Source organism: Pygocentrus nattereri, chromosome 4 (assembly GCF_015220715.1).
Source record: "Pygocentrus nattereri isolate fPygNat1 chromosome 4, fPygNat1.pri, whole genome shotgun sequence".
NCBI lineage: Eukaryota > Metazoa > Chordata > Actinopteri > Characiformes > Serrasalmidae > Pygocentrus > Pygocentrus nattereri.
Window position 1 is genome coordinate 36,000,256 of NC_051214.1, and position 27,691 is coordinate 36,027,946.

The window sequence follows — 27,691 nt, forward strand, 5'->3', positions numbered from 1 at the left end:
GAGCCTTAAAACTAGTGACGAGACCAACCAGTGAGCCTCCAGACGCTTCACCGTGATACTGCAGTGATACCACTAGAAGCTTTTATTTCTTGACCTCCTTGCTGAAGCACTGGTTGACCAGCATATTCACTTCGACTTCTGCTGACCAGCATACCAGCGTACAAAACACAACTGGTTTTGCTGGTGACCAGCTATGCTGTTTTTCAACTCTCCTAAAAAGGTGGTTCTTCGAAGGTTCTTCAATAAAAGGGTTCAATATAAAGTTGTATATATAACCATTTCATGCTTAATGCTAAATGGTTCTGTACATGATGAAATGGTTCTTCAGACTGATGGAGAAAGTGTTGTATATAGCTCTATGTAGCACCAAATAAAGGATTCTTCTATTGGTATGAAGTCAAGCTTGTAACAGTAGAAGAACCATTTTTTGGTGCCATGTGGCTAGATTCATTTTACATTTGTAGATGCCTGACATCAGTTAGCTCTAAAGACAACGTTACCATTAAATGCCGCAGAAACCCAAAACAGCATTCAACTGGCTAGGTTACTAGACTATGACGAGGCTTGAATGATGATTTATGTTTTAGACTGTGTACAATAGACAGTAGACAATACAACAGCTTCTATAGGTTGGTTTTAAAAATTGCCCTGGAGGAGCATTTTTGTTTTTCAGCCCTACCTTTCTGGGTGCTCACTGTTGGATGGCGGGGCTAGGTAGTGGCAGAAAACGTGTATAGTTAAGTATTACACACAGTCATGTCTTTCGAGTTTGTCTGTAACTAGATGGCGCTCCTGAGCGAGTCCGAAATGAAAAGCATTCGAGAAAAGCGTAGTATGTAAAAGACTTTTATATTGAGGAATGCCCTTATTTCCTGAAGACAGAACAGCATAAAACATTTCAACACTGCTCTTATATGTTTTGGGTGCTTCTGAGCTCCATCAACGGCATCAGTAAGTGCAAACCAGGCGACTTCACTCAGCCAATCAGCTGATCAGCTCACCAATCAGCACTCAGCAGCAGTAATGAAAACCAATCAGCACTCAGCAGCAGTAATGAAAACCAATCAGCACTCAGCAGCACGAATACCAAACAATCCCTCTCAGTAGCAGTAAGGCTGCTTTTGGTGCAGATAAAAAGAAATATACAGGTAATTTTTCTTTATTATTATTATTATTATTATTATTAATTTTATAATCTCTCTGCTTTCCAAAATTGAAGGTCGTGGACAAGTGGTTAGAAACTATTTTAACTTTTCTTTTTTGGCTTCATTTATCTCCATTCTTTGAGGTCTCGCTCGCGGGCGCTCTCTAACGTTTTGCAGTGATGTTTCTCATATAACTGGATAAACAGGAAGTGGCCAGGCTCCCCTTAAACCGGCTCTGGCAGCAGGAGACAGACGCGATCAGTTGTGATGTCATTCACTGTGACGACCAACTCTCATGAGATCGAATTCACATTTTCACGTAAGATTATCTGTTTTTTATATAGATAAAACGTCATTAAGAAACAAAGACGTCGTAAAAGGCAACGTGAATCCAAATTGGCGCCAGAACGGTCAAGTTAACACGTGCGTAACAATGCAGCGCGGACTGAGTCACGCGAGGAGTAAGTGGTTGCCAGGCAACTCTGTGTTGTAGCTGTAGCTGTAGTCCGCGAGCCCGGCGCTGTGGTCAGGAGTGAGTCCAGCATGTCAGGCACGACCCTCAGAGGAAATGGCTCTCTTATCACACACAACAACGCCACCTACATTCCAGCGTCTCTGATGCCTGGGTAAAGATATGAGCTTAGCTAATTTTTCAGTACCTCAGTTGCAGGCGAGAAGTGCGCTTGGTCACCACGACCACTGACTACCCTGCTGAAAAAGGACCATAAGACACGATTAGGATTTTGGCTTTGCTTTCTAATGGGAATTAGTATAATGGCTTCTGGCTTCTAATAGTGACCTCTATTTTCTTGTAGAATACCTTTCGAATCTTTAGATCTCATTAGGAAACCATCAAATGCATTTAGAATCAGTCATTGGTCACCTGATTGATTTTACATTAGACTACAAGAGTTATGACAGTGAGATATGAACTGCTGTCATTTTGCTATCAGTATTGACTATGTGACTAATGCTGAATTGTTTAGGTACCGTGGGCATGTGCCAACCGCCAAGTTCCAGTATGGGGTCACCTTTGGAAATGCAACCATCAAGTATTTTCTTGACACGCGGGGTGCAGCCATGACCCGAAGTGCAAGTCAGTACAGCACAGGTGGCATGTTCCCTTCCATCTCCAGTGCTGGAGGTCCATGGAGCAGAGATCGGGCCCTTTACAGCCCCTACTGGACACGATACAATGTAGATTTCGAGCGCCAGCGAGAGATCAAACACTTTGATGAGGTGAGGAGTGGTAATGTATAGTTCTCTATGATCTTCACTGGACTGTGCCAATACTTCATATTTTGCTTGTGGATTGTATTATTTTATTTAAAGTTCTGGCACAAAAGTAACTCCATATGCTAATACAACCACTGGCAAAAAATGATGGAATAACCACTCTTGGAGGAAGATCTTTCAATTGTTTAATTTTGTAGAAAAAAGTTAATCACAGAGACATTCCACAAAACTTTTTTTTTTTCAAAATTCCAACCTTCTGGCATTAAGAAAACAATAAAAAAAAAAGAAATAAATATAATTGTTGTAGTCAGTCACCATTGTGTTTTTAGATCAAGTAGAGGAAAGAAATATGGAATCACTAAATTCTAAGGAAAATATTATGGAATCATGAGAAAAACACTGCACCATTAGTACTTTGTTGCACCACCGCTGGCTTTTATAACAGCTTGAATTCTCTAAGCCATGGACTTAACTAATGACAAACAATATTCTTCATCAGTCCGTCTGCAACTGTCTGTTATTGCTGTTGCCAGATCAGCCTTGCAGGGTTGGAGCCCTGTCATTGACCATTTTCATCAATTCCCACCAGAGATTTTTCAACTGGATTGAGATCTGGACTATTTGCAGGCCATGCCATTGACATTATATGTCTTTCTTGAAGGAAAGTTTGCACGTCCTTTGCCCTATGGCAAGATACATCATTATCTTGAAAAATGAAGTCATCATCACCAAACATCCTTTCAGCTGATGGAATAAGAAACGTGTCCAAAATTTCAATGTAGTCTGGCATTTATTGAAGATGTAATGACTCATCTCCCCTGTGCCTTTACCTGACATGCCACCCCAGATCATCAATGACTGTGGAAATTTACATGTTTTCTTCAGGCAGTCATCTTTATAAATTTCATTGGACCGGCACCAAACAAAAGTTCCAGCATCATCACCTTGTCCAATGCAGATTCGCGATTCATCACCGAAGATTACTTTCATCCAGTCATCCACAGTCCACAATCCAAGTTGTGAGCACTCTTTTTTTAACTGAAGGCTAATTAGCAGATTTAATCTGGTGCAGGTGTTCATTTTAGAACGGCAAATTACAGAGCGATTCCATAATATTTTCCTCAGAATTTAGTGATTCCATAATTTTTTTCCTCTACTTGATCTAAATACACAATGGTGACTGACTACAACAATTATATTTATTTCCTTTTTTTATTGTTTTATTAATGCCAGAAGGTTGGAGTTTTGAAAAAAAAAGTTTTGTGACATGTCTCTGTGATTATTTTTTTCTACCAAATTAAACAATTGAAAGATCTTCATCCAAGAGTGGTGATTCCATCATTTTTGCCAGGGGTTGTACATTGCATGTCCAATGAACAGAATATAAAGCTGAAGAAAGAGGCATCCTGCAGATGACCTACACTCCTAAAAAGGTGCCAGTACAGTGTTTAAAGTGATGTTGTGAGTGGTTTGATTTGAGTGTTTAAGGACCCCTATTCTACATTTATCTTGCATTTTATTTTTTGTTCCTGAGGCCCTCTGATAATGTTTGTTGTTTTATGTAGCAAAAACAGCCATCATTTATTTTCACAAGGCAATTTTCCAACCTTTCTTAGAATTAAACATGTTTTGCCTTTAAACAGATATATGTAAATGAACTCTCAGTTCTGATTGCCCTGTATCGTGCCTCATTCAAAAAAGGAGTCCGGAGTGCAACACTCCTTATAACTTTGGTGTAAATGGGCAAGGCTGAACTGCGGTAGGCTGAATAAACATGTGTAAGTGTATTGGATTATGTGACTTTCATGCATTGACTAACAATACAGTGATGCAATATGCAATTAGAAAGATCGAAATCTCAGGATTCAACTTCCGCAAATCATTTTAAAATCTGTTATTCACAGCAGTAATGATCGTCTTATTTTGCAACATAAGCAACAAATGAGCAAATGCCAGCAAATCTGTGGGACCTTACCTTCAAAACATGTGACTGTGATAACCAACAAGAGTCAGAGATCAGTTTAGAGATCTATGAGTCACATGTAAATTAACTCCTCAATTCTAATTACTCTGTGTCAGTAATTCATACAGTTATTCTGATGGTTGAGAGTGTTCTCTTTTAAAGCTCAAAGTATGGGGAACAATGTCCCCTTTTACTTTGGGTTTGCCATATCAGGCACATTTTCGCATAAGGGCCTTCAAAGGACCATATACTGAAAGGTTGTTTAGGGATTCTAAGACGGTTCTTCCATTGCATCACTCTGTCATTGTCAAAGCCCTTTTGGCATCTTCAATTCTAGAACTGCAGGTTAGGAAATGTAGAATAATAAGAGAAATATCAAAGAGGGCATAAGAGTGAAAAGGAAACCATACAAGATGCACTTTGACAGACAAGTAGTAAATGTAGTAAATGCATGTAGTAGTTCTTACTATTTTTTGCCTTTCAGCTGGCACAGAAACACAGAGGGAAGTACAAAGACAAGACTGGCACACAGCAGCCTGTCAGTTACTTCATCATTCCGGTGAAAGCGAGTGAGAAGTTCTCCCGGGAAGCCATGTAAGAATCAGATAGAGTTGTCCATGCAGTCAGTAGCCTTAGCACTACTTAGATACACTGATAGACAGCTAGATAAAAACTTTATTAATCCCAAAGGAAATTGCAGGGTTACAACAGCAACATCCAGGACTGTGATGCTTATTAACTTTATATTCTGTGAGAGAGATGTGTGTTAGTGTGCTCTCAGCCTGAACAACAGGATTCTTCTTTTAAACTCTCTGTTGTACTCCAGTCTTCCATTTTCAGTTCCTCCCATTGACTGATTGTTTTAGAATATTATGATACCAAATATTATCATTGACTTTCTAATACTAGTATGAACTATGTATTGCTAGGAATCTGTTCAAATAGATTTCATATGCTTATTAAATATGTTACATACAGTATGTATTTACGTGTACCGCTTTTCCTTTGTAACTGCCTATAGCCTGCAGTGTTGTGTGAGTGTAGTGAACACTATGGCCTGCTGTGGGTTGTTAGACACTTGCCTTTAGGACTGCTATTAAACATTTAAGAGTGTTGTGTGAAGAAATAAATAAATAACAGCAAGAAACAGTGATACCATCACTGCTTAATGGCACAGAAGGGACAGCATGTGGTCCAACAGGTCATCTAAGAGAAGTAAAGTACATTCTTAAAAATAAAACAGGTCTTAGTTGAGACATAAGACATATCAGGGAGAAAAAATATTATTTTGTATAGGACTGTTACATCACGTGGGAGGTTCTTTAAAGGGTAATTCACTACTTTTTTCACATTTCTGGTATAGATCATTAAAATGTAAATAAAGTCGTTCAGAGTGGTTTGATGTAAAACTCAAGCTAGAATTGTTCACAGTGGTGGTGATAGGAACCAGACGTCTGAAGTATTTACTCTAAACTTTACCAGACAGAATATAAAAACTCAGAAGAGATGTGTACTTAGGATAATACATAAAATGCTACATTTGCTTCGTAGACATTGTGATCCCTGGTTCCTACCACCACCACTGTGAATTCACAATTTAACATCAGACTACTCAGAATGACTTTGTTTACAAGATTTAATTGTGCTGAATTGTAAAAAAATCTGTAGAATTGTTCACACTCATTTACAGTGTATTTCTCATTTACAGTGTTTTTTTGGAGAGTCCACACTTTGAAGGGCTCTTCTGAGAACCAAAAGTGGTTCTTCTCTAGCATTGTTCCAAAGACCCCTTTCTGGTGCTTTTGCTTTTCACCCTTTAAAATCCAAGGCTTATTACATACTAAGGCTTATTATTCAGATACTTCAGTGCAAACTGTGCATTTCTTAGGCCATAGACATGTGTAATGGCTGGTGGGGCCCTGGACCATTTAAGGGGTTAAAAGTGCATCTGGGTGAGTAAGTTCAAGATAGCATTGAAGCCTCAGAGGACAGGAATTGCTTCTTTTTTCCTTGGGTTTCCACTCTCTCTCTCTCTCTCTCTCTCTCTCTCTCTCTCTCGCTTGCTGTCACTCTGTCTCTCACACATGCGCACATAGATCTAATTGCCTCTTCCTCGGAGGTCCCCTAAAGCAGTTGGAGAGCATGGCTACTGGATGGTTATTTGTAATGCAGGCTTATCTGCTGACACAGTACTTTGAGTTAACTATGCCTCTGTGCTTTGATATCTCTGGACACATTAGGGTAGCTCTGCTTAGGCTTGCATGTAGTTTATTTTCAGCACCCATAAAACGCACTAGTGGCTAAACATCATGGAAATCTGCTGTGTTTTATTTTTAAAGGGATTGGAAGTTAGATCTATTGTTTGCTGTTATACTCTTCTGTGGTCTGTGTTGTACTCACTTGCATGTAATTACAGTTGCAAAAATATAAATAATGTATGGATGATATGATCTTAGTGACTTTACCCCTATGAAGAGGATGTGGTCAGAGGGAGTGCGCCGCTACCAGACCCTGCCATCGGGCATCAAGACCTCAGTGAGTGACCGCCACATGAGGGATATGTTCTTTGAGCGCAGATGACCAGCATGGCCAGCAGAGGGTGATAATTACAAAGCTCTGAAATAGAGGAGAGAAACCGCAGGACTGTGTGGTGTGTGTAAGCATTAGGGAAGGGTCAGTAGATTTTTGTTGACAGTGTTAAAAAACAAATTCCTCCACCAAGTTTTATCTGATGGGTAAAATCTATGATGTACTTCCCTTCTTTAGTAATAGGTTTGCTTTCAGTGGGAGAGGGAGTGAGATGATTGTGGCCTACATTCTGGGCATAAATTATACATGTAGCCTGGCAAAGCTGCTATATTATGGCAGACGAGGGCAGCTATAGCTCTATGTATCTTACTGACATGTTGCATGCACAGAGGTGAGCAATCCTGAACGAGATGTGAATTTATTACTACAGCCAGATAAACATTTAGGTTTTCTTAACAAAAAACATTAAGCCGCACTGTTTATCTTTTCTGGAACACAACATGCCTTCTATCACATATAAACACTCTTTATGCATGATAGTAACTGTGGGATATCTATCAGCTTACAGCAAGCACACAAAGTGCTGACAACAATGCATGCTGTCATAATCTGGCATCGTTTGATCATCAAAACGCAGATGGTTTAAACTGAGCACGGGGTCCTATCAAATCCTGTTCACTTCAACAAAGCAGGCGTCAAACGCAATCATTGGGCAGCTACACAAAGCATCCATGTGCAATATTAAAGTGGTTTGTTTTAATAGAATCCAGGGTAGTTATTAATCTGACTAACAACTTAAGAGTGGTCAAAATAGTGTTGCTTATGTTTATATGAGGTAAATCATTTCAAGCATCACAGCACCCAGCCAGTAATTACGTGTGCATGTTTTTGCGGTGATAAAAGTTTGGAGAAGACTTTGCCTTCTCCAAAGGAAAAAAGGAAAATTTTCTTGCTGTTATTTTTCAATCAAACACATAAACAGCTATTTGCTCACACATATATGGGTATATTTTATAAAACATACATTGAAAACAAATGTAGCTTTGAAGTGACATGATGATGATTAAAATTTGCATTTTTAAAAACGTGTTACATCAACACAAGTCTTGCCAAAAGAAGTCAACTGAAATATAGCGATTGTGTTGATGAAACAAAAATCTTTAATTGGAATATTTTGTAGAGATTTTGTGAACTTTGGAAAGGTTCTCTGCGCTGTTCCCATTTACCAAGACGGTTTTTCATAGAACGTCCTTGAAGCATAGCAGTTGGGATAATGTAATGGCTGCCCTTCATGTGGCAGATTGGGATTTGATTCCCTGCCTGGCCAAACTACACTACGCTATATCAATAAGAGTCCCTAGGCAACACAATTAGCACAACATTCGCACCCCTCCCCAGTAACATAATTGAAGGGGAAAGGTACCAAAGGTGTTTCTTAAATGGCACTGCTGAAAAAAACCTTTATTTTTTTAAAGTGAAAGCTCATCTGTATTAAAACCATTTTGAAAAGCTAAGTTTTGATTGCAGGAGGAGTTTAATCTTCGCTGAGACAGACATGACTAAGCGCAGTAGGCCTTTAGATGACTTACATGTCTGGAGATCACACTCAGCTGATGGGAGTTACAGGGTTGTCTGAGGGAGGATAGACTGACTCTGAGTTAAAGTGATGGAAAACGATTTAACACCAAATCATTTTTACAGTGCAAGTAAGATAAGAAGGCGTTTGGGAAATGCACCACTCCTGTGAGGCGTGTCTCCTTCCTGTGTGTAAATCATCTTGTATTATATTTACACTATATGTCCAAAAGTATCCAGACACATAGACATCTGACATCTTTTAATTAGTCAGCTGACACAGGCATTCAGTTGTGCACATATGGCTTGTATATTCTCCATAGAAATGCATTGCTAGTAGCCCAGTTGTGTGGAACAATTTTTAAGATAATCCAACATTTAATTTTTGAGTGATGTGCAAAATTACGTTGACTGTACTTGCAAAATGAAGTCGACTTTACTTTTGTATGTACAAACAATTAAGTGCGTTGTCATGCACTGAATAATTCAATACCTGCAGAAAATCAGGTTTTGTCAGTAGTCCGATCAACATGTCCGATCAACATCGGATAATGGGAAAACTCTTGGTCTATATGAGTCAGGCAGTAATCGGATTTCTGCTTTGCAACGAGCCAATAAACTCACAGATTAAGATGTGATGTAAACATAATGTAAAACTCAAACTTCATGATATATCGCACCCCTTTACCTAAAAATATGAATATACACCATCTAGAAGAGGAGGAATACTTAAATCCTGCATTTAGACAAGCATCTTGTTGATTTCAAGAACACCAGCAGCTCATTTTGTCTATTTTGTATTTTCTCAACTCCTCTTTCTGACAGCTGCACATACTTTCAGATGCACAGTGTTCTCAGAATGAAAGGTTGGACCGAAACAGCTGTGGATATTTTTCAGAACTGAAGCATGAGTGGAGCTCGATATTGTCCCTCAGTAACTTAATGCCCATTTTGGCAGGAACTGAACTAAATAAAGGGCGGTCAGACTTTTGCGCAGGTCTGTACATCCTCTTTCGTGCCTATGGAGTGCAGTGCGGTGCAGCGGGTGTTCACACAGCTCCAGCTTTAACCTCTTCCACATGATCATCATCATAAAAAGCCAGTGGAAGGCCCGCGTGTGGAGACTGACTGCGCTGTTTTGGAGTTTATAGAGTGCAGACTGTGGGCAGACAGGCTCCACCAGCAGCAGCTCGGATACAGCAAGAGGAACTTACCAGGCGTGCGCGCGCTTATGTCAGCCTGTGAAGAGTAAATGGAGGCAGGATGCTTTGCGACTCTGTGAGTTTTTCACAGTACATGCTGCTTTTAATTCTGCTGAAGTGAGGACTCGTCCAAGACTGCCTCATTAGCCGACCAGCAAGAGACTGAAGTGCATGCGTGCGCGCTCCAGCACCGCCTGAGCCCCGTTAGAGGGAGCCCTAGCTCCTGGAGCGCTCCCCCCCCCACACCCCTCCTTTCTCCCCCCTCTGCGTGTGTAGCGGCCGCGCGCCGCTTCTGCTCCATTAGCCATGAGTCCCGCCGCAGCACGCGCTCTCCTCGCGCTCCTGCTCGCGCTCTGCGCCCTCAGCCCATCGCTCACAGGTAGGAGCCGTACTCCCGCGCGCGCATTTAGCTTTAACGCACTTCAGCGAAGGACAGTTGCAGTAGTAATGCCAGTAATAAGGGTTTGGATGGTGGTTTTGCAAGTGCATCAGATTGGAGGAAACATCTCACTGTGTGCCCACTGGCCTGACATTAGGCAACAGTAAGGACTTAGAAATGCTACATTGGTATTTATTGCTGGTTAGTGCTTTGGAAACTGTCTGTGCTGAGCATCCTACTTGCAAATGATTTGTAGCTGTGCAGATTCCTACTGAGGTTTATGCAGCAGTTCTACTCTTAAGGGCTGAAAGAGGAGCTGCCACAGAGTGCTAGATCAAACCACATGATTGTCAATGGCTAGTCATTGCCACTCAAATCAAAACAAACCTGTAATCAATTTTTATCTTTAGTTTTTATTTTTGCAAAAAAGCTCCATAGCATGCAAAAGGCCTTTAATTTACATGATTCATTTTTTTGTCCGTTGGTTGCACATTTGTTTACAAAGTAAGACACTGAAAGTAATCCATTGTGTTGATGTAACATGGTTCATTTGTGTGCAGCCAATTAAAACATTTGACTCATCTATAACTGTGGTGAGCAATCCAGCAGAAAGTATTACTGCTTCTCACTCATTATGGAATATGGCCTTAGCTCATAGGTGCAATCTGAACTGCTTCACTCTGCAACTCATTTAAGATGACAAATATTAGATCATATATCGTATGGTTAAAGTCAGACACGCACATGGTGGTGGACGTGCCAGAGGTGTGATCTAATGTGCCTGAGGTAACGCATCCTCGGTGGCCCAAACTCATGACCCAAGAGGGTTGAGAAGAAGAGGAGAGTTGTGTCTGGCTGAAACTTCTGCACTGGACCAGCTGGTGAATAGACCACCCTTCATTGATTTCACTTGCGGTGTTCAATTGCAGAATGGCCATTAAGTGAAAGTTACAAAATTTTCAAAACAAAAACAAAAAGAAAGATAATTTGCTAATCAAACAAAGATGCTGGTGGTGGAACAATGGACTGTTTGGCATTACGTGGGTCATGAAAAATAACTAAGCCTGAACTCTGGAGGTGTAAAAAGTCTCTTCAGATTTCACTGAAAAATTTAAATCAAGTCTCCTGAAAAGAATGGAAGCTGTAATAAAGGCGGACACTGAATACTAAATGGTATGATATTAGGCTTGGTTGTTCAGGCTCCTGTTTAATTTTCAGTTTTGATTATAAAAAATTAATCATTTGTATTTAATGACAGTTTTGACTACAAAGGGTGGTCACTGACTTTTGCACAGTACTATACTGGACAAATCAAAATCTTTAGTTTTGAATTAATGTCTGATTTCTTCCATACTTTTTTTTTCATCCAGCTTGACTTAAATGAAGCCAGTAGGTGTTAATTTAACACTGCCTGAGTTAATTCTACGCTGGGATTTGGCTGTGTAGTTCAGCGCTGTTAAACAGTGCTTTGGTCTGGCTCACAGTGGTGATGCACATGTTGCGTTCATACACTTTCAATTATACAGCAAAGACTGGATGCCTTGCACAAAACCATTACTGACATAAGGCAGTTCATGTGGTCACCTAAAGGTGCTCTGATCAGGTTTAAGGGCTCTAAGGTTATCAACTTTATTACAATGAGCATTTTATTGACATTAAAAATAACACAAGTTGACTGCTTTCACAGCAGCCATATGATTCTATTTGTGTCTAATTTGGAGCAAGTCAGCATTTATAAAAGTGCTTTCATAGTACATGAATGCTTTTTTTATTGTAGCAGTTGCACATAATCTTTTGATATCAAGAAAGCTGCACTTGTGCTGTCTGTTTTATATGGCTCTCTTTGTGGAGGGGTGTGAGTTGTTTTCATAGCAGCGCAGTCTCACCCCTCCCCTGTCATCCTTCATTGCTCACTAGCAGCTCAACACAAAATCAAAACATTTCACAGAGAGTCAACACCAACAACGTCCTAGCTAATCTGATAACAGAGGTGCTGGAAGAAACACTGCATTAGATTATATTACTTAAAAGCTATCTGGGTTGATTTCCATTTTGCTATGGGCAGAGTGGCCATTTAGAGGCCTACAGAAAGAGGCCACATTTGCTTTCTATATCAGTAACATCTGGAGTTTTGTGGACACAGATTAAGCCTAATCTTGGACAAAACAGCAATGTTAATGGTGGTTCACCATTTAGTCTAGCATTAGACTTAAGCTGGCTCTAGGAACCAGGCTTATTATGCTCAAGGAACATCTTTTTAATACTGAGTCAAAAATTCAGGGTTGGTTTCTCAGACATGGATTAAGCCTTGTCTTTGACTTAATTGCAGTGTTAGTGGTGAATCACATTTGAAAAGTCTAGGCATAGGTTTAATCTGGGTCTGGCCCATAGAGGTTTTACCTCCAATTCTTGAGAGGAACCATCATTAAAAAGCAGTTTGCTCTAGAATACTGATGGAAAATGCTCCGCCAAAAAAGCAGAAAAATAGAAGAGTGAGTTCACTGAATACACGGCTAGGGGAGAAAGTCTTCCTCTAAAGAACACAGAGCCACACAAGTGCATCAGGACCTCACTGCCTGTCTATGCCGCAGTAGTGGAGAGGAGGTCTTAAGGTGAAATGGCCACATAAATAGTGGCCATAGTGAGCATGGCAGGTTGTTAGCATTTAGTGCTGCAATCAGCACGTGTCTCAACATATTACAGCAATGCTGAAGAAACTGGAATCTCTCAGCTTTTAACGGGCCATCTGGGAGCTCACAAGCAGATGTTTTGGACATCGTTTCACCCTTAGGTCGTGAAATCAATTTTGTTCAGACTCGTTCTCTCTCACTCTCTCTCTCTCTCTCTCTCTCTCTCTCTCACTCTGTCTCATTTTCTTCTCTCTCTCTCTCTCCTCACTCTCACTCTTTCCTCTGTATCGCTCTTGCTCCATTGTTGCTCCCTTTCTTTCTCTCTCTCAGCCTCTCTCTCTCCTCACAGAGGAATTTCGGAAGTGGCCATATCCCGTCGAGGAGACTTAGCTGCCACGTTACAATAGAGCTCTTGCTCTCTTGCCTTTTCCTCTCTTTTTCTCATTCGTCCGCTCTGTTTTGGAAATAACTCTGTATATGAGGTCACCCAGTGCAGCCTGGGACTGCCGTCAGCAGCTGTGTATTACAGTCCTCTCCTCCGAGCTTCTTCTATATCCTCTGAAATGTTGCGCTCATTGCTCCACTTCCCTCTGTTCTGTGGAACTATAGTTGGATTAGTATAATCAAAAGAGATTCTGTAATATATTGTGTGAGATTTGAATATCCAATTCAAGATAAAATATCAATGTGATTCCCTCAAATTCCCACTGATAACCTGGATTAGAAATTTAGAGCCTGGATGTTCACATCAGCATTACACAACATGCGCCTCACTCAGCAGGCGTTGTTATTGAATTAGCATGAGGTTTTGTTATTAAATTAGCATTTTGCACAGGACTACTGCTACTAAGCGAGCTCTAGGTTCAGCCAATATCAGCAGGCCTTCAGACTGGATCGAAAAACATAGGCCTTGCTGGCAAACACAGTGGCGTAAATGAAGAGGGGAGGTGCAGAGGGGCTCACAGTAAATTAGAAACCTCACATAGATACTAACACTACTGTACACCCATAACTCATTAAAGATCTGATTTCTTAGCAACATCCCTCAGTTAGCTTCCATCAGCTCTACACAGACAGCCCTGTTGTCTCCCTCTTATTCATAATGCCTCTCATCTTTTGTAACTATTTTCAAGCAGATCCTTCACCACCTGCAACATGAAATATTAATTATTTATTGTAATCTTAAATAGGTAGTCTGTCACAAACATTTAAGATAACAATCAAATTACACATGTGCACACACACACACATACACACACACACACATTATCTAAGCCCCTTATCCTTCTGGGTCACATTGGATGCTGGAGCCTGTCCCAGTGGTCAATGGGCACAAAACTGACAGCAAAAACTCACAGGTCAACATTCAAATATTAAACTGTGTTCAAAATAATCACGATTAACAGGGTTCAGTGTGCTGAACTCAAAAACTATGAGAAGGCATTTGGCAACATGCTGCATTAAGAATATAGAGCAGAACTGAAATTTCTTGAACATCAAACAGAAACATTTAGTCTATATATGTAATTATTTTTACGGCCTTAATGTACATTTTCCTTAACACAGAAACGATGGAACATGTTTTTTGCATTATAAAGTGGTTCTGAACTGTGAGGTGCTTTCAACACATTTTCAGCTCAAGGATGAGTTCAAATCCCATGACACACTGCAGTGTGGCTGAAAAGCTTTTCACCAGCATGCAGCTTTCATTCCAAAAAAAAAAAACTCTCAGCAGTGCCCAATTACACCACCCAAATCATCCAGACATCTGCCTGACAGATAAAAGATGTATTGGAAAAAATGAGGCTCAAGGGCTTTTTTTCCACAACCTCGTACCTTAACACATGTCAGCCGGTGGGAATTCTGGCGGGAAGAAACTTTTCGGTATGTCTCAGGTACAACTTCTGCCAGAACTCAGAGACAGACAGAGAAAGAGAGAGAGAAATAGATGGAGAGAGAGACGGGGGGGGGGGGGGGGGGGGCAAGGAGTAAGAAGAGAGAGAGAGAGAGAGAGAGAGAGAGAGGGAGAGAGGAGAGAGGGAGAGAGAAAGAGGAGAAAGAGGAAGAAACAGAGGAGAAAGAGAGAGGGGGGGGAAAGGAGAGAGAGAGAGAGACAAAGAGAAAGGAAGAAAGAAAGAAAGAAAGAAAGAAAGAAAGAAAGAAAGGGTGAAACAAGGATGGAGAAAGAGAGAGAGAAAAGGGGGAAGAGACACAGAGACTGAGTGAGTGAGTGAGTGAGTGAGTGAGTGTGTGAGTGAGTGAGTGAGTGAGTGAGTGAGTGAGTGAGACTGACACAGAGACAGAAAGACAGACAGACAGAGCCAGAGAGAGAGAAAGAGAGAACAGAGACAGAGATAGTGAGCTGAAAGAGGGAGAGAGAAAAGACCAATAAGAGTGACTGATAGTGGGAGAAAGAGAGATAAAGAGAGATTGACAACAGAGTGGGTGAGGATATGAGAAAGATAAAAGAAGAGAAAAAACTCCCGAAAGCAACTGGAATTTGATCTCTTGGTGTTCAATAGCTGTGAAAATGGTTGAGAGAAGTTGAGTGTCAGAGGATGTAGTGCAGGGATGCCCAATTCCTGGTCCCGGAGATCGACCACACCGCAGAGTTCAGATCCATCACTCCTGACTTTAATACTCAGATGTCTCTGAAGGCCTTCATTACCTGGACCAGGTGCTTTAGATTAGAGCTGGAGCTGAACTCTGCAGAGTGGTACTTCTCCAGGACCAGGACTGGGCACCACTAATGTAGAGTATGATTTAAAATGAGGAGATTCACACCCTCTTTACATCCTTAATCTGTCACTAAGGAAATAAGTCAGGAATACTAGATCTAATCAAAACATTAAAAGGATGCACTCTCACTTGACCTCAGACCACATCAAGTAAATGTAATGTGATTTTGCTAATGTGATCACTGCTCCCAGGTCAGTAAACACAGTAAATATACACAGGCTTTCGAAATGTGTACATACAAATGAGCATGTTTTGTTGATCTGTAATTTGCTGTTTTTCTTTGAAAAAGCTGCAAAACTGAAGGTACAACCAATGAAAGGAATTATGCCAAACCCCACATATTTTGACAATTTGTTGTAATGTCATGACTCTAGCTTTCAGTTATTTAAACCATCGTCAGTGGAAATTGGTTTTAATATGCACTTTGGAAAAAGGCAACTTTTTAAGGCAGAACCTGCTTTTCATACCAAAAAAGGCTCTTTGATGAACTTCCATCTCTGAAATTGATTTTTTTATAAGGAGGAAAAACTTTCTTAACATTATTGTGTGACAATTTAATGAGATTTTATTGCAAGTAACTTCGTATCATTGGTAAAGGACAGCTAGCATTTTGAAATGGTTAAAAATATAGTTACAAGATTAGTAAACACCTCATTTGTGTGTAAATATCTGTTCTGTGTTGACAAAAGCTTTGCAGGTATTACTTAATGGCATTTCTCAGAGTAATTCAAACTAAAGCAATGTGTCTCCAAACTTCTGAGAGGTAGTATATATAGTTAAATGATAGAAAAAACTCATCTGCGTTCACTGTATCATGTCATTAACATAGGGACACCATCCTTTTCATATTTTTGTTCTTTCTTCTGTAACTCACTTGTACTGAGGAAGGGCAAGATAATGAGAAAATACTGTGTGTTGCAGAATCTGGTTATTGTCAAGGATGTTTGGTCCAGTATAGTCACAGAATGATACCTAGTGCTTACCATGATGACCAAGAAGAAATGACCAATTGAAAAATAATAATAGCTATTTTTCTAGTAAGTATGTGTAATTTTTAGTTTTTGTTTGATACAGTGGGTTGCAAAAGTATTCAGCCCCCTTGAACTTTTCAACCTTTTGCCACATTTCAGGCTTCAAACATAAAGATATGAAATTGTAATTTTTTGTGAAGAATCAACAACAAGTGGGACACAATTGTGAAGTGGAACGAAATTTATTGGATATTTTAAACTTTTTTTAGAAATAAAAAACTGAAAAGTGGGGCGTGCAATATTATTCGGCCCCTTTACTTTCAGTGCAGCAAACTCACTCCAGAAGTTCAGTGAGGATCTCTGAATGATCCAATGTTGACCTAAATGACTGATGATGATAAATAGAATCCACCTGTGTGTAATCAAGTCTCCGTATAAATGCACCTGCTCTGTGATAGTCTCAGAGTTCTGTTTAAAGCGCAGAGAGCATCATGAAGACCAAGGAACACACCAGGCAGGTCCGAGATACTGTTGTGGAGAGGTTTAAAGCCGGATTTGGATAGAAAAAGATTTCCCAAGCTTTAAACATCTCAAGGAGCACTGTGCAAGCGATCATATTGAAATGGAAGGAGCATCAGACCACTGCAAATCTACCAAGACCCGGCCGTCCCTCTAAACTTTCAGCTCAAACAAGGAGAAGACTGATCATAGATGCAGCCAAGAGGCCCATGATCACTCTGGATGAACTGCAGAGATCTACAGCTGAGGTGGGAGACTTTGTCCATAGGACAACGATCAGTGGTACACTGCACAAATCTGGGCTTTATGGAAGAGTGGCAAGAAAAAGCCATTTCTCAAAGATATCCATAAAAAGTCTCATTTAATGTTTGCCACAAGCCACCTGGGAGACACACCAAACATGTGGAAGAAGGTGCTCTGGTCAGATGAAACCAAAATCGAACTTATGTTTGGCGTAAAAGCAATACAGCTCATCACCCTGAACACACCATCCCCACTGTCAAACATTGTGGTGGCAGCATCATGGTTTGGGCCTGCTTTTCTTCAGCAGGGACAGGGAAGATGGTTAATATTGATGGGAAGATGGATGGAGCCAAATACAGGACCATTCTGGAAGAAAACCTGTTGGAGTCTGCAAAAGACCTGAGACTGGGACGGAGATTTATCTTCCAACAAGACAATGATCCAAAACATAAAGCAACATCTACAATGGAATGGTTCACAAATAAACGTATCCAGGTGTTAGAATGGCCAAGTCAAAGTCCAGACCTGAATCCAATCGAGAATCTGTGGAAAGAGCTGAAAACTGCTGTTCACAAACGCTCTCCATCCAACTTCACTGAGCTCGAGCTGTTTTGCAAGGAAGAATGGGCAAAAATTTCAGTCTCTCGATGTGCAAGACTGACAGAGACGTACCCCAAGCCACTTGCAGCTGTAATCACAGCAAAAGGTGGCGCTACAAAGTATTAAAGCAAGGGGGCTGAATAATATTGCACGCCCCACTTTTCAGTTTTTTATTTCTAAAAAAAGTTTAAAATATCCAACAAATTTCGTTCCACTTCACGATTGTGTCCCACTTGTTGTTGACTCTTCACAAAAAATGTCAATTTCATATCTTTATGTTTGAAGCCTGAAATGTGGCAAAAGGTTGAAAAGTTCAAGGGGGCTGAATACTTTTGCAACCCACTGTATGTGTCTGCACTTTGTCAAGCACCAGAATATTGGCTCAGGGCACTGGAGCAAGCTTCTTTTGGCCAATTGAGACTCCACTGCAATATAAAATGACGTTGTTTTAAAATTACTGGCCACATTTTCTCTAGCTAAAAGCTTCTGGAGTCAGGTTTAGTAAACATGGCTAACATAACACAGCCTGCTAATACAGTTGAGGTGGTCATTTTAAATTACATATTGGGCAGATATATTTTTTATAAATCAAAGTAAGGCCAGTTTTGGCATATATCCCAAAGGGGTGTTGGAATTGTATGCTATAGTACAGTGGTCACCATTCCTGGTCTTTGAGATTAACTGTCCTGCAGAGTGTAGTTCCAACATCAAGCTTCCAAGCATGCTCCAGATAATTTACTTCCTCAGAAGGCCTTGTTTAGCTTGATTAGTTTATCATTGCTAAAATATTTTCACATTACATCACGTGGTTTTATCAATCTGCTTTATATATGGCTGTTGTGGGAGCAAAACCTTGTATCTCCAATTTTTAACTGTTTTCAGTTTTTGACATAATTTGAAAATACGTGTGGCCCTTTGCATTGCAGGTGTATATCATAATGAATGGACTAAAACAAATGTCCTAAAATTACTTGGAAACAAGTCTGGTTCCATTGACTTACATTAAAAGTAAAGTGGCTAAAGGCCTACCCACACTGACATGACACGTTTTGGGGATTTTTGTTAATTGCTGAGCTGATTGTGTTTATAAACATGCTTTTTGAGAAAGCTCTCAGTTGGCATTTTTCTGTTCATCTCTAGGGTGATGTGCTTAAAGCTGATCATATGCACTGTCTGGTAGTTTTGAAACGTTAAAGTCATTTTCCTTTGTCATTTTAAATAATGCCTAAAACACTGTGCATATAAATACATTTGTCCTTTTAGCTGTATATGCACGACACCTCATGAAATTGGCTGGTAACTTGCTCTCATTTGTGTTTAGCAAGCAGGTTTTCCACAAGAGGGAGCATTTTGTATTCAATTAGCTTTTGTGTGCAACATGGAATGGAGGAACATCCATGAATAATGCAATTAGGAAACAATTAAGGTTATGATATGAGGAACATTCATCAGCTAGGTTATGGATGACCACAGGCAAAAAACCAGCAGGGGTGCTATGGAAGAGCAGAACTTAGCATCAGTGACACAGAGTGAGGCAGCAGAGTCCAATATAAGACTGGGTCCCTGTATTAGTGTGATAAATAACGGCACTAAAGGTCCCATGCATGCAGGGGGGGGTAAATTGTGGAGGTTAAATGGTTCACATGCTTCATTGACACTTTAGTGTGGAGACAGCAGGTGCTCACCCTGCAGCACTTTGCATAAGTCCTCATGAAAAAGCATGGATATGACTGACACTGCGATAGCAGACACGAGCACAAACACACACACAAACATCAGCTCACATTCATAACTCTAAAAAAGTCTACAGACTATAGCCTGGCACTATGGTTTGATACACTGAGATACACTCTCTCAGCAGTTCAAACCACAGAAAATCCTTTATTCCGCTATAAAATGATGGCTATCTTGTCATGTAGGCTAATTCATTATGAGGTTTCAGTCTTATTGGAGTCTTATGACTCAACATGGCCTCTTTGACTTGTACTCCACTGCCAGAAATATAGATCAGTGATGTCACCCAGGTGGCCTTGCAGGAGCAGAAGGTATGAGGGTGTGGAGTTGAAACTGGAACAGACTTGCCCAGCAGCATGGTCCATTTGAGTAATGCATAGCTTATCCAGGTCTAATGATCTATGGAACATATCGTGCTGTCAAGACACGATTATGCCAGTGGTTCTTTACAATGTGTTGAAACTTCATGATGAAAAAACTAATACAAATCAGAAAGAAAACAATCTTGTTCCATTGACTTTCATTCAAAGTTAAGAACATTTTTTCTTCTCCTGTGAAGTTATCATTTAGAAGATCCAAAGTTTTGGCTCCTACATTTTTTCTCTTTTTACTTGCTGTTACTTACTTTTACTAGGGGTAGTTGATATGGCAAAACTATAATATCATGTTAGGGGCATTTTCACAATTTATGACATTTGTTTTTTGAGGTTTGATGACAAATCTTTAAAAAATACAATGTCTACAGAGATTTTTATTACAACTTTCCAATATTGCTGCATTGCTCTACATCCAAATAAACAGGAAACACTAAATCCTAACTATGTTGTCTTAGCAGTGAAACATGCAGGTGGTCAGTTTTCTTTAAGTACTGAAGATATCCCCTATATGCTTACGAGAAGCATGTTGGGATGTAGTCTACCTCAATAGTGATAAAGTATTATCATATTGCCTACCACTATTTTACACCATTTGAAGAAGCTAACTGAGCTTTTCATTGAGTAAATATCTCCTGATGAATTTATCCAAAAAACTGATTCAACATTACCCCGAACAAAATGTCATTAATGTATATTAACATTTAGAATGCTTTTTCCTCTCTTATCTTACAATTTCCGAGGTTTCTAACAGAGATAATATCTAAAGATACACTTTAAAGACATAAAAAGATAAAAATGACATTTTTTCCAATGTTTCGTTTAAAATCATGAGTATTAATAGAGCAATATAGCACAAGAGGGTGTGTGCTACAGTGATGTGAAGCTGAGTGCCTAAAACCCCCTTAACACACAGCCTCCAGTAGCTTATTGCTTCATTAATATCTCATGACTTGTTGAATGTTAATTAAGATAAACAATTATTCAGCTAAGAAATGTAATTCTTTTAGTGTATGTTATTGCTGCTATGGATTTGTCAGAATGCAGGACCTCTCCATGAGAGAGGGCAGTTTCACTGTTCTACAGTGCACTGCTGGGGGGCACTGGGGTAATGGTGACCTTAGGCTCATGTGCCAGAGTTTTGGAGTCTGCAGAGTCTTTTGTTTTGGTAGTAATGCTTTTTAATGGAAATTATGCAATTTGTAAATAGGCAATGTCTACGTGACCCTGCTGGTGACATCCCAAACGAAAAAAAAAAAGTGTGGCCATGACATATTAACACGTGGGTACATGATCCTAATACATGTCCAGTTTGTATTAGTTAGCTGTAGTCAAGGCTTATTTATCTCATTCTCACACCTTACTAAGTCATGACCACACATTAGTATCTCATTACTTCGCCTTACTCGGTCATAGCCACTACTTAATTATCTTGTTCCCAGGCCTTACTAAGTCATGGCCACACATTATCTTTATTTATACATGATTTCAACAGCAGGGCTCAGAAAACATCAGTATTCACTAATTATAAAGAGTGTCTGGATACTTTTGGACATGTAGTGTATTTGCTATATAGCAGCTCATAGGGGCTTTGGGAAAATGTGTAATTCCAAAGTCTACAGTAGTGTAGAGTATCTCAGTGATTTTGGCCTTGAGGCTTCATAGAGCAAACGTCATTTGAACTGAATTTGAGTGTATGGAACAGTCCTTAAGTAGGAAAGGTAGAAGTGACACGCGACATTACGCAAAACAGACTGAAATGATGTACCAGACATACATTGTGTTTGTTCTATACTGTAATAGTCTAAAACTGTAACATAAACAATGGAAATGCAGTTAATGGCACTTCTGAAGTTCTTCCTGGATGTGTTCCAGAGGGATGGAATTAAAATGCTGGAGGCTCAGCTAACCTCCATAAACTGTTTATTTTAGGGAAAAGCACTAACTGTTGTTTAGTTTTATATGAGTTTGATCTAATTAAAATCCTGACCCACCCACATGTTATATATTTTAAAACAGACCAGATCATAGAGTGTTTAGAGTTTTGGAGATCATGTGTGTGTATGTATGTATTAGAAACATGTATGACAAGCTCCTAGACAGTGTTTAAGATATCTGGGGAAGTTGTATGATGCAGCAGTGATTAAAAACCAGTATGTGTTTGGCTTTTGGTGCTTGCTGGGTTAGTTCACAAAGGTACAGTGGCTGTTCCTTTTTATGCTCTGCATTGCCAGAAAGGTTTGGAATGACCTGTCATAATAATAATAATTTATTCTGTGCACAGTAATAACAAATATGTAGATTTAAATATTATGAATATTATGAACTGCACACTGGAAGTACTTTAAAATGTATTATATTTTAAGTACATTGGGAACGATGTATTTATTTATTTTCTTTCTATCTGCCTCAAGATCACCAGTTTTGACATACAAGGCATATTCATTTTATTGCAATATTATTCTTGATGCTCTCCATCATTCCCAGTCACTATAGAACCATCTACAGCTCAATTCATACAACTACATTGCCATTTTGGAACGAGCTAAAATTTTCACTTTTTATTACAGTTTTCTACTAAATTGTCTGAAAGCTGTGAAATTGTACGGCATTGAAATTGTCTGACATTAGAATAATTTTAAGTAGTTATCAGCAATCAAATTAGTTTTATATTAATGAAAACATTGATTGCAAACTTTTGAATGATGGAGCAATAATTTAAAAAAACTCTATCTATATGTACATAGGCCTGGGTGGATGGCATAAGCCTACCTTCTCAGAAACCAGGTTTGTCCACTGCCAATGTGCAAAGATGTCCGGTTCCTGCTTCCCCCTTTTTTTTTATTCAGCTTAAGAACAATTTTTAGCAGATACTATCACCATGGCATCATTTAAGCATCTGTGTGCCAATATTGCTTGTGCAAAACGGCACAGAAATATTTTTTTCACATAAAAATGCCTTTTTTGAACTAACATCTAAACACAGCATTAGCTCACTTCACTGTTGCTCCTGATGGTGAAAAGAGTTGCACCAGTTTCTATAGTCCTTAACCTGTATTTGCTCAGGTAGTCAGTAGTAGTAATTAACAATGGTAAAAAAAACAAGAATGTAACTGCTGCACCTTTTACGGTTTACATCTGAATGAGAAGCTGGCAAATAAGAAGGCAAGTTCAGCTTCATTCTTGGCATGCCGCCAGTTTTTATAGAAGCTAATGTTGGCCAATTAAAGGAAAATTTCAATGGTTTAAAAAAAAATCTTATTCAGTCGTTGTATAAATAAATGACTTCACAATATGTCACAATACGCTTTTCTAAGCACATTGTGGATCTTATCAGTACTTAAAAATCTCTTTCCAACTACATATTTGAATAAGAAGAGAGTATAACTAGTCCTGTTTAAATAGATTCAGCACAGTGTGTGAAATGTTGAATCCAAATAGATTCATAGTTTTTGATGGTATTTTTAAAATGTGGTCTAGTTTTCCTGTTCTAATTTATAGATGTCAGAAAAAAATAAATATAGTGAGACATTGTTTATCATAAAAACCTCCTAAAGTATTGTCAAATTAGATTTTGCCATATCACCCATTTAACTTTCGTTTGGTGTTTGGCACTCGTCTGCCTACTCCTTGGCAACACGTCCTTCTTAAATGAAAGCATGATAAACTGCACTGTAAAATGCAATGCTTAGTTACTCGAATGATTTAATGGTTGTAAAACTGAAGTTCTATAACAAAATGCAGGCACATGGCAAATATTCATCTGAGAGTGCGTCAGACTCTTCCTGAAGGAAGAGCCACCCACCCTGCCGTGTCTCAGAGGATGATGATGGAGGGGCTCTGCTGAACTTAAAGAAGCTTTTATTTTGCCATAACTATAAAATTCAAAGACTGTCAAAATAAAAGCATTTTACAATGCCAAAAACCACAGCAGAACACAAGATAAACATAAGCTGGGATGCTTACTGCATACTCATTTGTGTTTTTTGAAGCCAAGCTGATCTTCATTATGTCACATCACAAACAAGCTAATCTTTCCATCACCTGCTTCTTCTAAGCTGTGAGAGGTACAACACTGGACATCCTCGAAAAGCTTCTGAACACCTCACATGTGTCCTTTTGTGTATTACATAGAAATAAATAAGTAATCATGAGTTATTATGCTTGTTACTCCCACATAATGCACTCAGTGTTGACAGATTTCTCAAGTAATTTAAAAGGATCGTGTTCATGGTCAAGGTAATTGATTGAATTGTTTGGATGCACTTCCTTGACTGAGCTTTGTCAGACAGTAATTATTTTAATTATGTAACGGGTAATAATTGTGACGTCTTGTGCAAATTAAGGTCAAATAAATGTGAGCCAGAGTAGGTTGTTATAAACACCACTTGAGTAAACTCAAGAAAAGAATTTCACATTCCTCTCATTATGAACAAGAATCAGTCTTAATTTATTCATACTGGCTCTTATTTTAGTAAAACTTTTCTGACACTGTGCAGACCATTGTCTACACTGATTGTAGTGAATGAGCTGAAAACCAAATCAGAATGTTTGTAAACATACAGGCTGGAGGTACTTCTGTGTGGATAACTCGAGTCAGGTCACCCCTTTTAAAGTAGCAGTAAATATGAACAGTACAGACTGAATCAAAACATTAGCCATAAAGGTGAGTTTGTGCTTGGGGCTTTAACAAAATATAATCCAGTACAAAATGAATGAGCTTTGAGTACTTTACATTTTCCAGTTTGTAAGTAGCAATCAGGCAGAGCTGTTGTAAGTGGTAATAAACCCTCTAGCTTGGTGCTAACTGGACATTGCAAATCCCACGACACTGAAAATCCCATGATATAGCAAATCCCATCCCAACAGTAGCAGAAATTAGCTTTAACATAGCAGTAGGTCATTGAAAAATGAAGGCAACTTGTAATAAAATGAAGCTTTCTTCATTAAACACTCGTAAGCCATGCATGACTGGTGCACGTTCATGTCTATATGGCATAAAATGAAAAAGCTTAAAAACTGGAAAACATAATGATGGACCAGTTTACATGTGTACATTAAATAGACCCTCACTCTGTCATTTGTGGTTGCTTACCAACCGTAACCTAAGGTGGCTGAGAAGACCCGATGAACTGCAAATAAAAAAGGGAGTTGCAAATGCAGGAAACACTTTCACCAGTATGACAATATAATGCATTTAACAAATGGCCTAATAAAATGCTGCAAATCTGTAGATGCGCTGAACACTTTTATCAAAACGACAACACCAACGCTACAATAATAAATCAGCTCACTTGGAGAAAATCTCCAGCAATGAAGGAATAAAGGATCTTTTATAGTGATAAAACACAAAAACACACAAAGCTCCTGCTTTCATTGCCAAAGTCTCTAAAACTGTAACAGCTTTGATAGCATACCGGTTTGCTAATACCAGCTACAACATTAGGCACATATATGTTCTCAAACACTGAATGTTTACAGAGGTACAGCAAAGTTTAATCACAAGATTACTAGAAGTGTTTAGTTGTTCCAGTACTTTGGCTTGATAACTCTTGTTATACTAATGCAGTTCTACCAATATTATCTACCAGGACGTGAGTTCTTTGCTGTACGCTGGTTTCACCTATCCATGCTCTGTTCGAGTAGCAAGGCTGCTAGCTATTAACTTGCCAGAAGTCTGAAAAATCTCTTTCAACCTAACAAGAAATTGTATCCACGTCTCAGTTTTTCTACTGAACTGTACTTATTCTCAACAGACCTCTAAAATATTACTTTAGAGTCATGACCTAATTTTATGCTAGTAAGCAGGACTGTGTATCTTATCGACAGTAGGCAGGGTGTGAGCATCTACACCTGAACTCTACAACACTGCAAACTTCCAAACTCATACTTGTACATACAAACATGTAAGTATATTCTCTACAATGTCTTATCCTGAATGGGATTTTTGTCCAGGTTCTGTTAGCTTGTCCAATTTAGCAACAGTCTATAAGAACGCATTAGTGGGCGGAGCGTTTCTCAGTTTGGCAGTGTTGTTGTGTTCTGCTCTCTCCCAGCTTTTAAACCGTTGCGTCCGCGCAACGTGAAGCTAACGTCGGTGCATAAGGGCTTAAAGGTCACGTGGGAGCCGCCTAGTGAGTTGGACGGTCGACCAGTGGACCGCTACAGCATCGGATATGGCAAGTCTATGAAGTCTCTGCGCTTCATCACGGTGGACAAGAACCGCCGCTCCGAGGTACTAGAGGACGTAGGTAAGAGGGACAGACTCAGATCACTCACTGGCTGCTAATGCAGTAAACCAGTGGACAATCAATGAAAACGAATTGCAGACACTGATTGCCTGACTACGTCAGGCTTGTGTGAGTGAACTGAGGAGCATGCAGTAGTTGTCTAATATGCACGGTGTGTGTGTGTGTTAGAGCCTGGAGTCCTGCACTTTCTCAAGATAAGTGCTGAAAATGAGGAGGGACTGAGTAAACCAGTCTACAGGGCAGAAACTCCAGGAGGTATGCTCTAGCTATTGTGTGTGTGTGTGTGTGTGTGTGTGTGTGTGTGTCTGGGTGTCTGTGTCTGTGTGCATGTGTACATCACTTGTATGAAATTTTTCTGATTTTATTTTTTTCACATTGTTGTTAATGCTGGCCCAAATAAAATTAATATTGAGTATTCATTCATTGTGTGTATGTGTGTGTGTGTGTGTGTGTGTGTGTGTGTGCGTGTATGTGTGGGAGTGGGGGGGGGGGGGTGTATGTACATGCACTTTTGAGTATAAAATTTTTCTCATTTCATTTTTTTAGCGTTGTTATTAAGGCTGGCCTGAATAATTTGAATAATTGAGTACTTCATTTTGTTGCTGTTTGATTATGTTAATTGCAGATTTAATTTAAGTTTTATGCCACTGCAAACTCCATTTTGGTTGTCATGTGTTACAAAAAAGTTACTAAAGGCTCTTGGGCACCAAAGGTGCTTTTGCCTCATTGCATATTCATTTCTAGGTGTTTCCTCTTCAAAGCACAAAGCACTTGGAGGAGATTATTGTAATGAATCTCTTACTTCAAATTACCAAAACTCATTGGAGGACAAAGTACACAAATCATGCACTTGAGTTAAAGTAGAGATACCAAAGTTAAATATTACTCCAGTAAAAACAGAAGTCCTCCCTTTAGATCACCACTTGAGTAAAAGTACAAAAGTATTTGCCTTCAAATTTAGTCAAGTATCAAAAGTGAAAGTGTCCTGTTATCATTTTTGTAAGAAGACTCACTTCATAACTCATTTTAGGTGGAAATACTCCAGTGTCACTCTTGATAAACAAATCTTTTAATAGAATGTCATTAATTAGTCTGACGCTGATGTCTATTAAAATTATCATAAGCACTGAAGGCAAACAATTTCCATTAGGTAGAACCGAGTGTTTCTGAACTACTTACTAACTTCTTACAAACAAGCAAAGTTTCAGTTTAAGATTTATTTGCAGCTTATTTACAAGTTTTAAGTTTAAAACAAACTTACTTTAAACAGATTCTCAAATGAGCTTCCATTTACTATACTGCATCTGTAGGTCTCTGTTAATAAAAAATAAACTAGCAAAAACTAATTTACTATAAAATGAAATAGTGTTATAAATTAATAGTGTTATGTAATAGTGTTATGAATTCAGAAAAAAGAAATATGCCACTCACAACTGCATAAGTGTACATATTTCTATATTGTGGTCTATTTACACAAAGTTAGGTTAGTTCATCATTTATGTTGAACAGACACTCCCAAAATTTTACTCTGCTGCAGTGATTTTGAACCATGTGCTTGCAATGGGTCGATATTTTCCAACAGTCCAAAACAAGCTCAAAAC

General features: G+C 39.2%; 2 protein-coding genes across 3 annotated transcripts in view; both read left to right on the forward strand.

The window, feature by feature from the left end:
• Positions 1–1,579: 1,579 nt before the first annotated feature.
• Positions 1,580–5,328, forward strand: fam166c (family with sequence similarity 166 member C). Its single transcript, XM_017681533.2, has 3 exons — positions 1,580–1,771; positions 2,132–2,384; positions 4,829–5,328. Exons 1-3 carry the CDS (start codon positions 1,689–1,691, stop codon positions 4,940–4,942), a joined length of 450 nt encoding a protein of 149 aa, XP_017537022.1. The 5' UTR covers positions 1,580–1,688; the 3' UTR covers positions 4,943–5,328.
• A 4,613-nt stretch (positions 5,329–9,941) lies between these two features.
• fndc1 (fibronectin type III domain containing 1) overlaps positions 9,942–27,691 on the forward strand; it is a 66,198-nt gene continuing 48,448 nt past the window's right edge. For both annotated transcript variants that reach the window (XM_037538141.1, XM_017725652.2), the window contains exons 1-3: positions 9,942–10,029; positions 25,896–26,090; positions 26,259–26,345. In XM_037538141.1, coding sequence (XP_037394038.1) covers positions 9,957–10,029; positions 25,896–26,090; positions 26,259–26,345 — 355 coding nt within the window. In that variant the 5' untranslated portion in view covers positions 9,942–9,956. The remainder of the gene's footprint in view (positions 10,030–25,895; positions 26,091–26,258; positions 26,346–27,691) is intronic.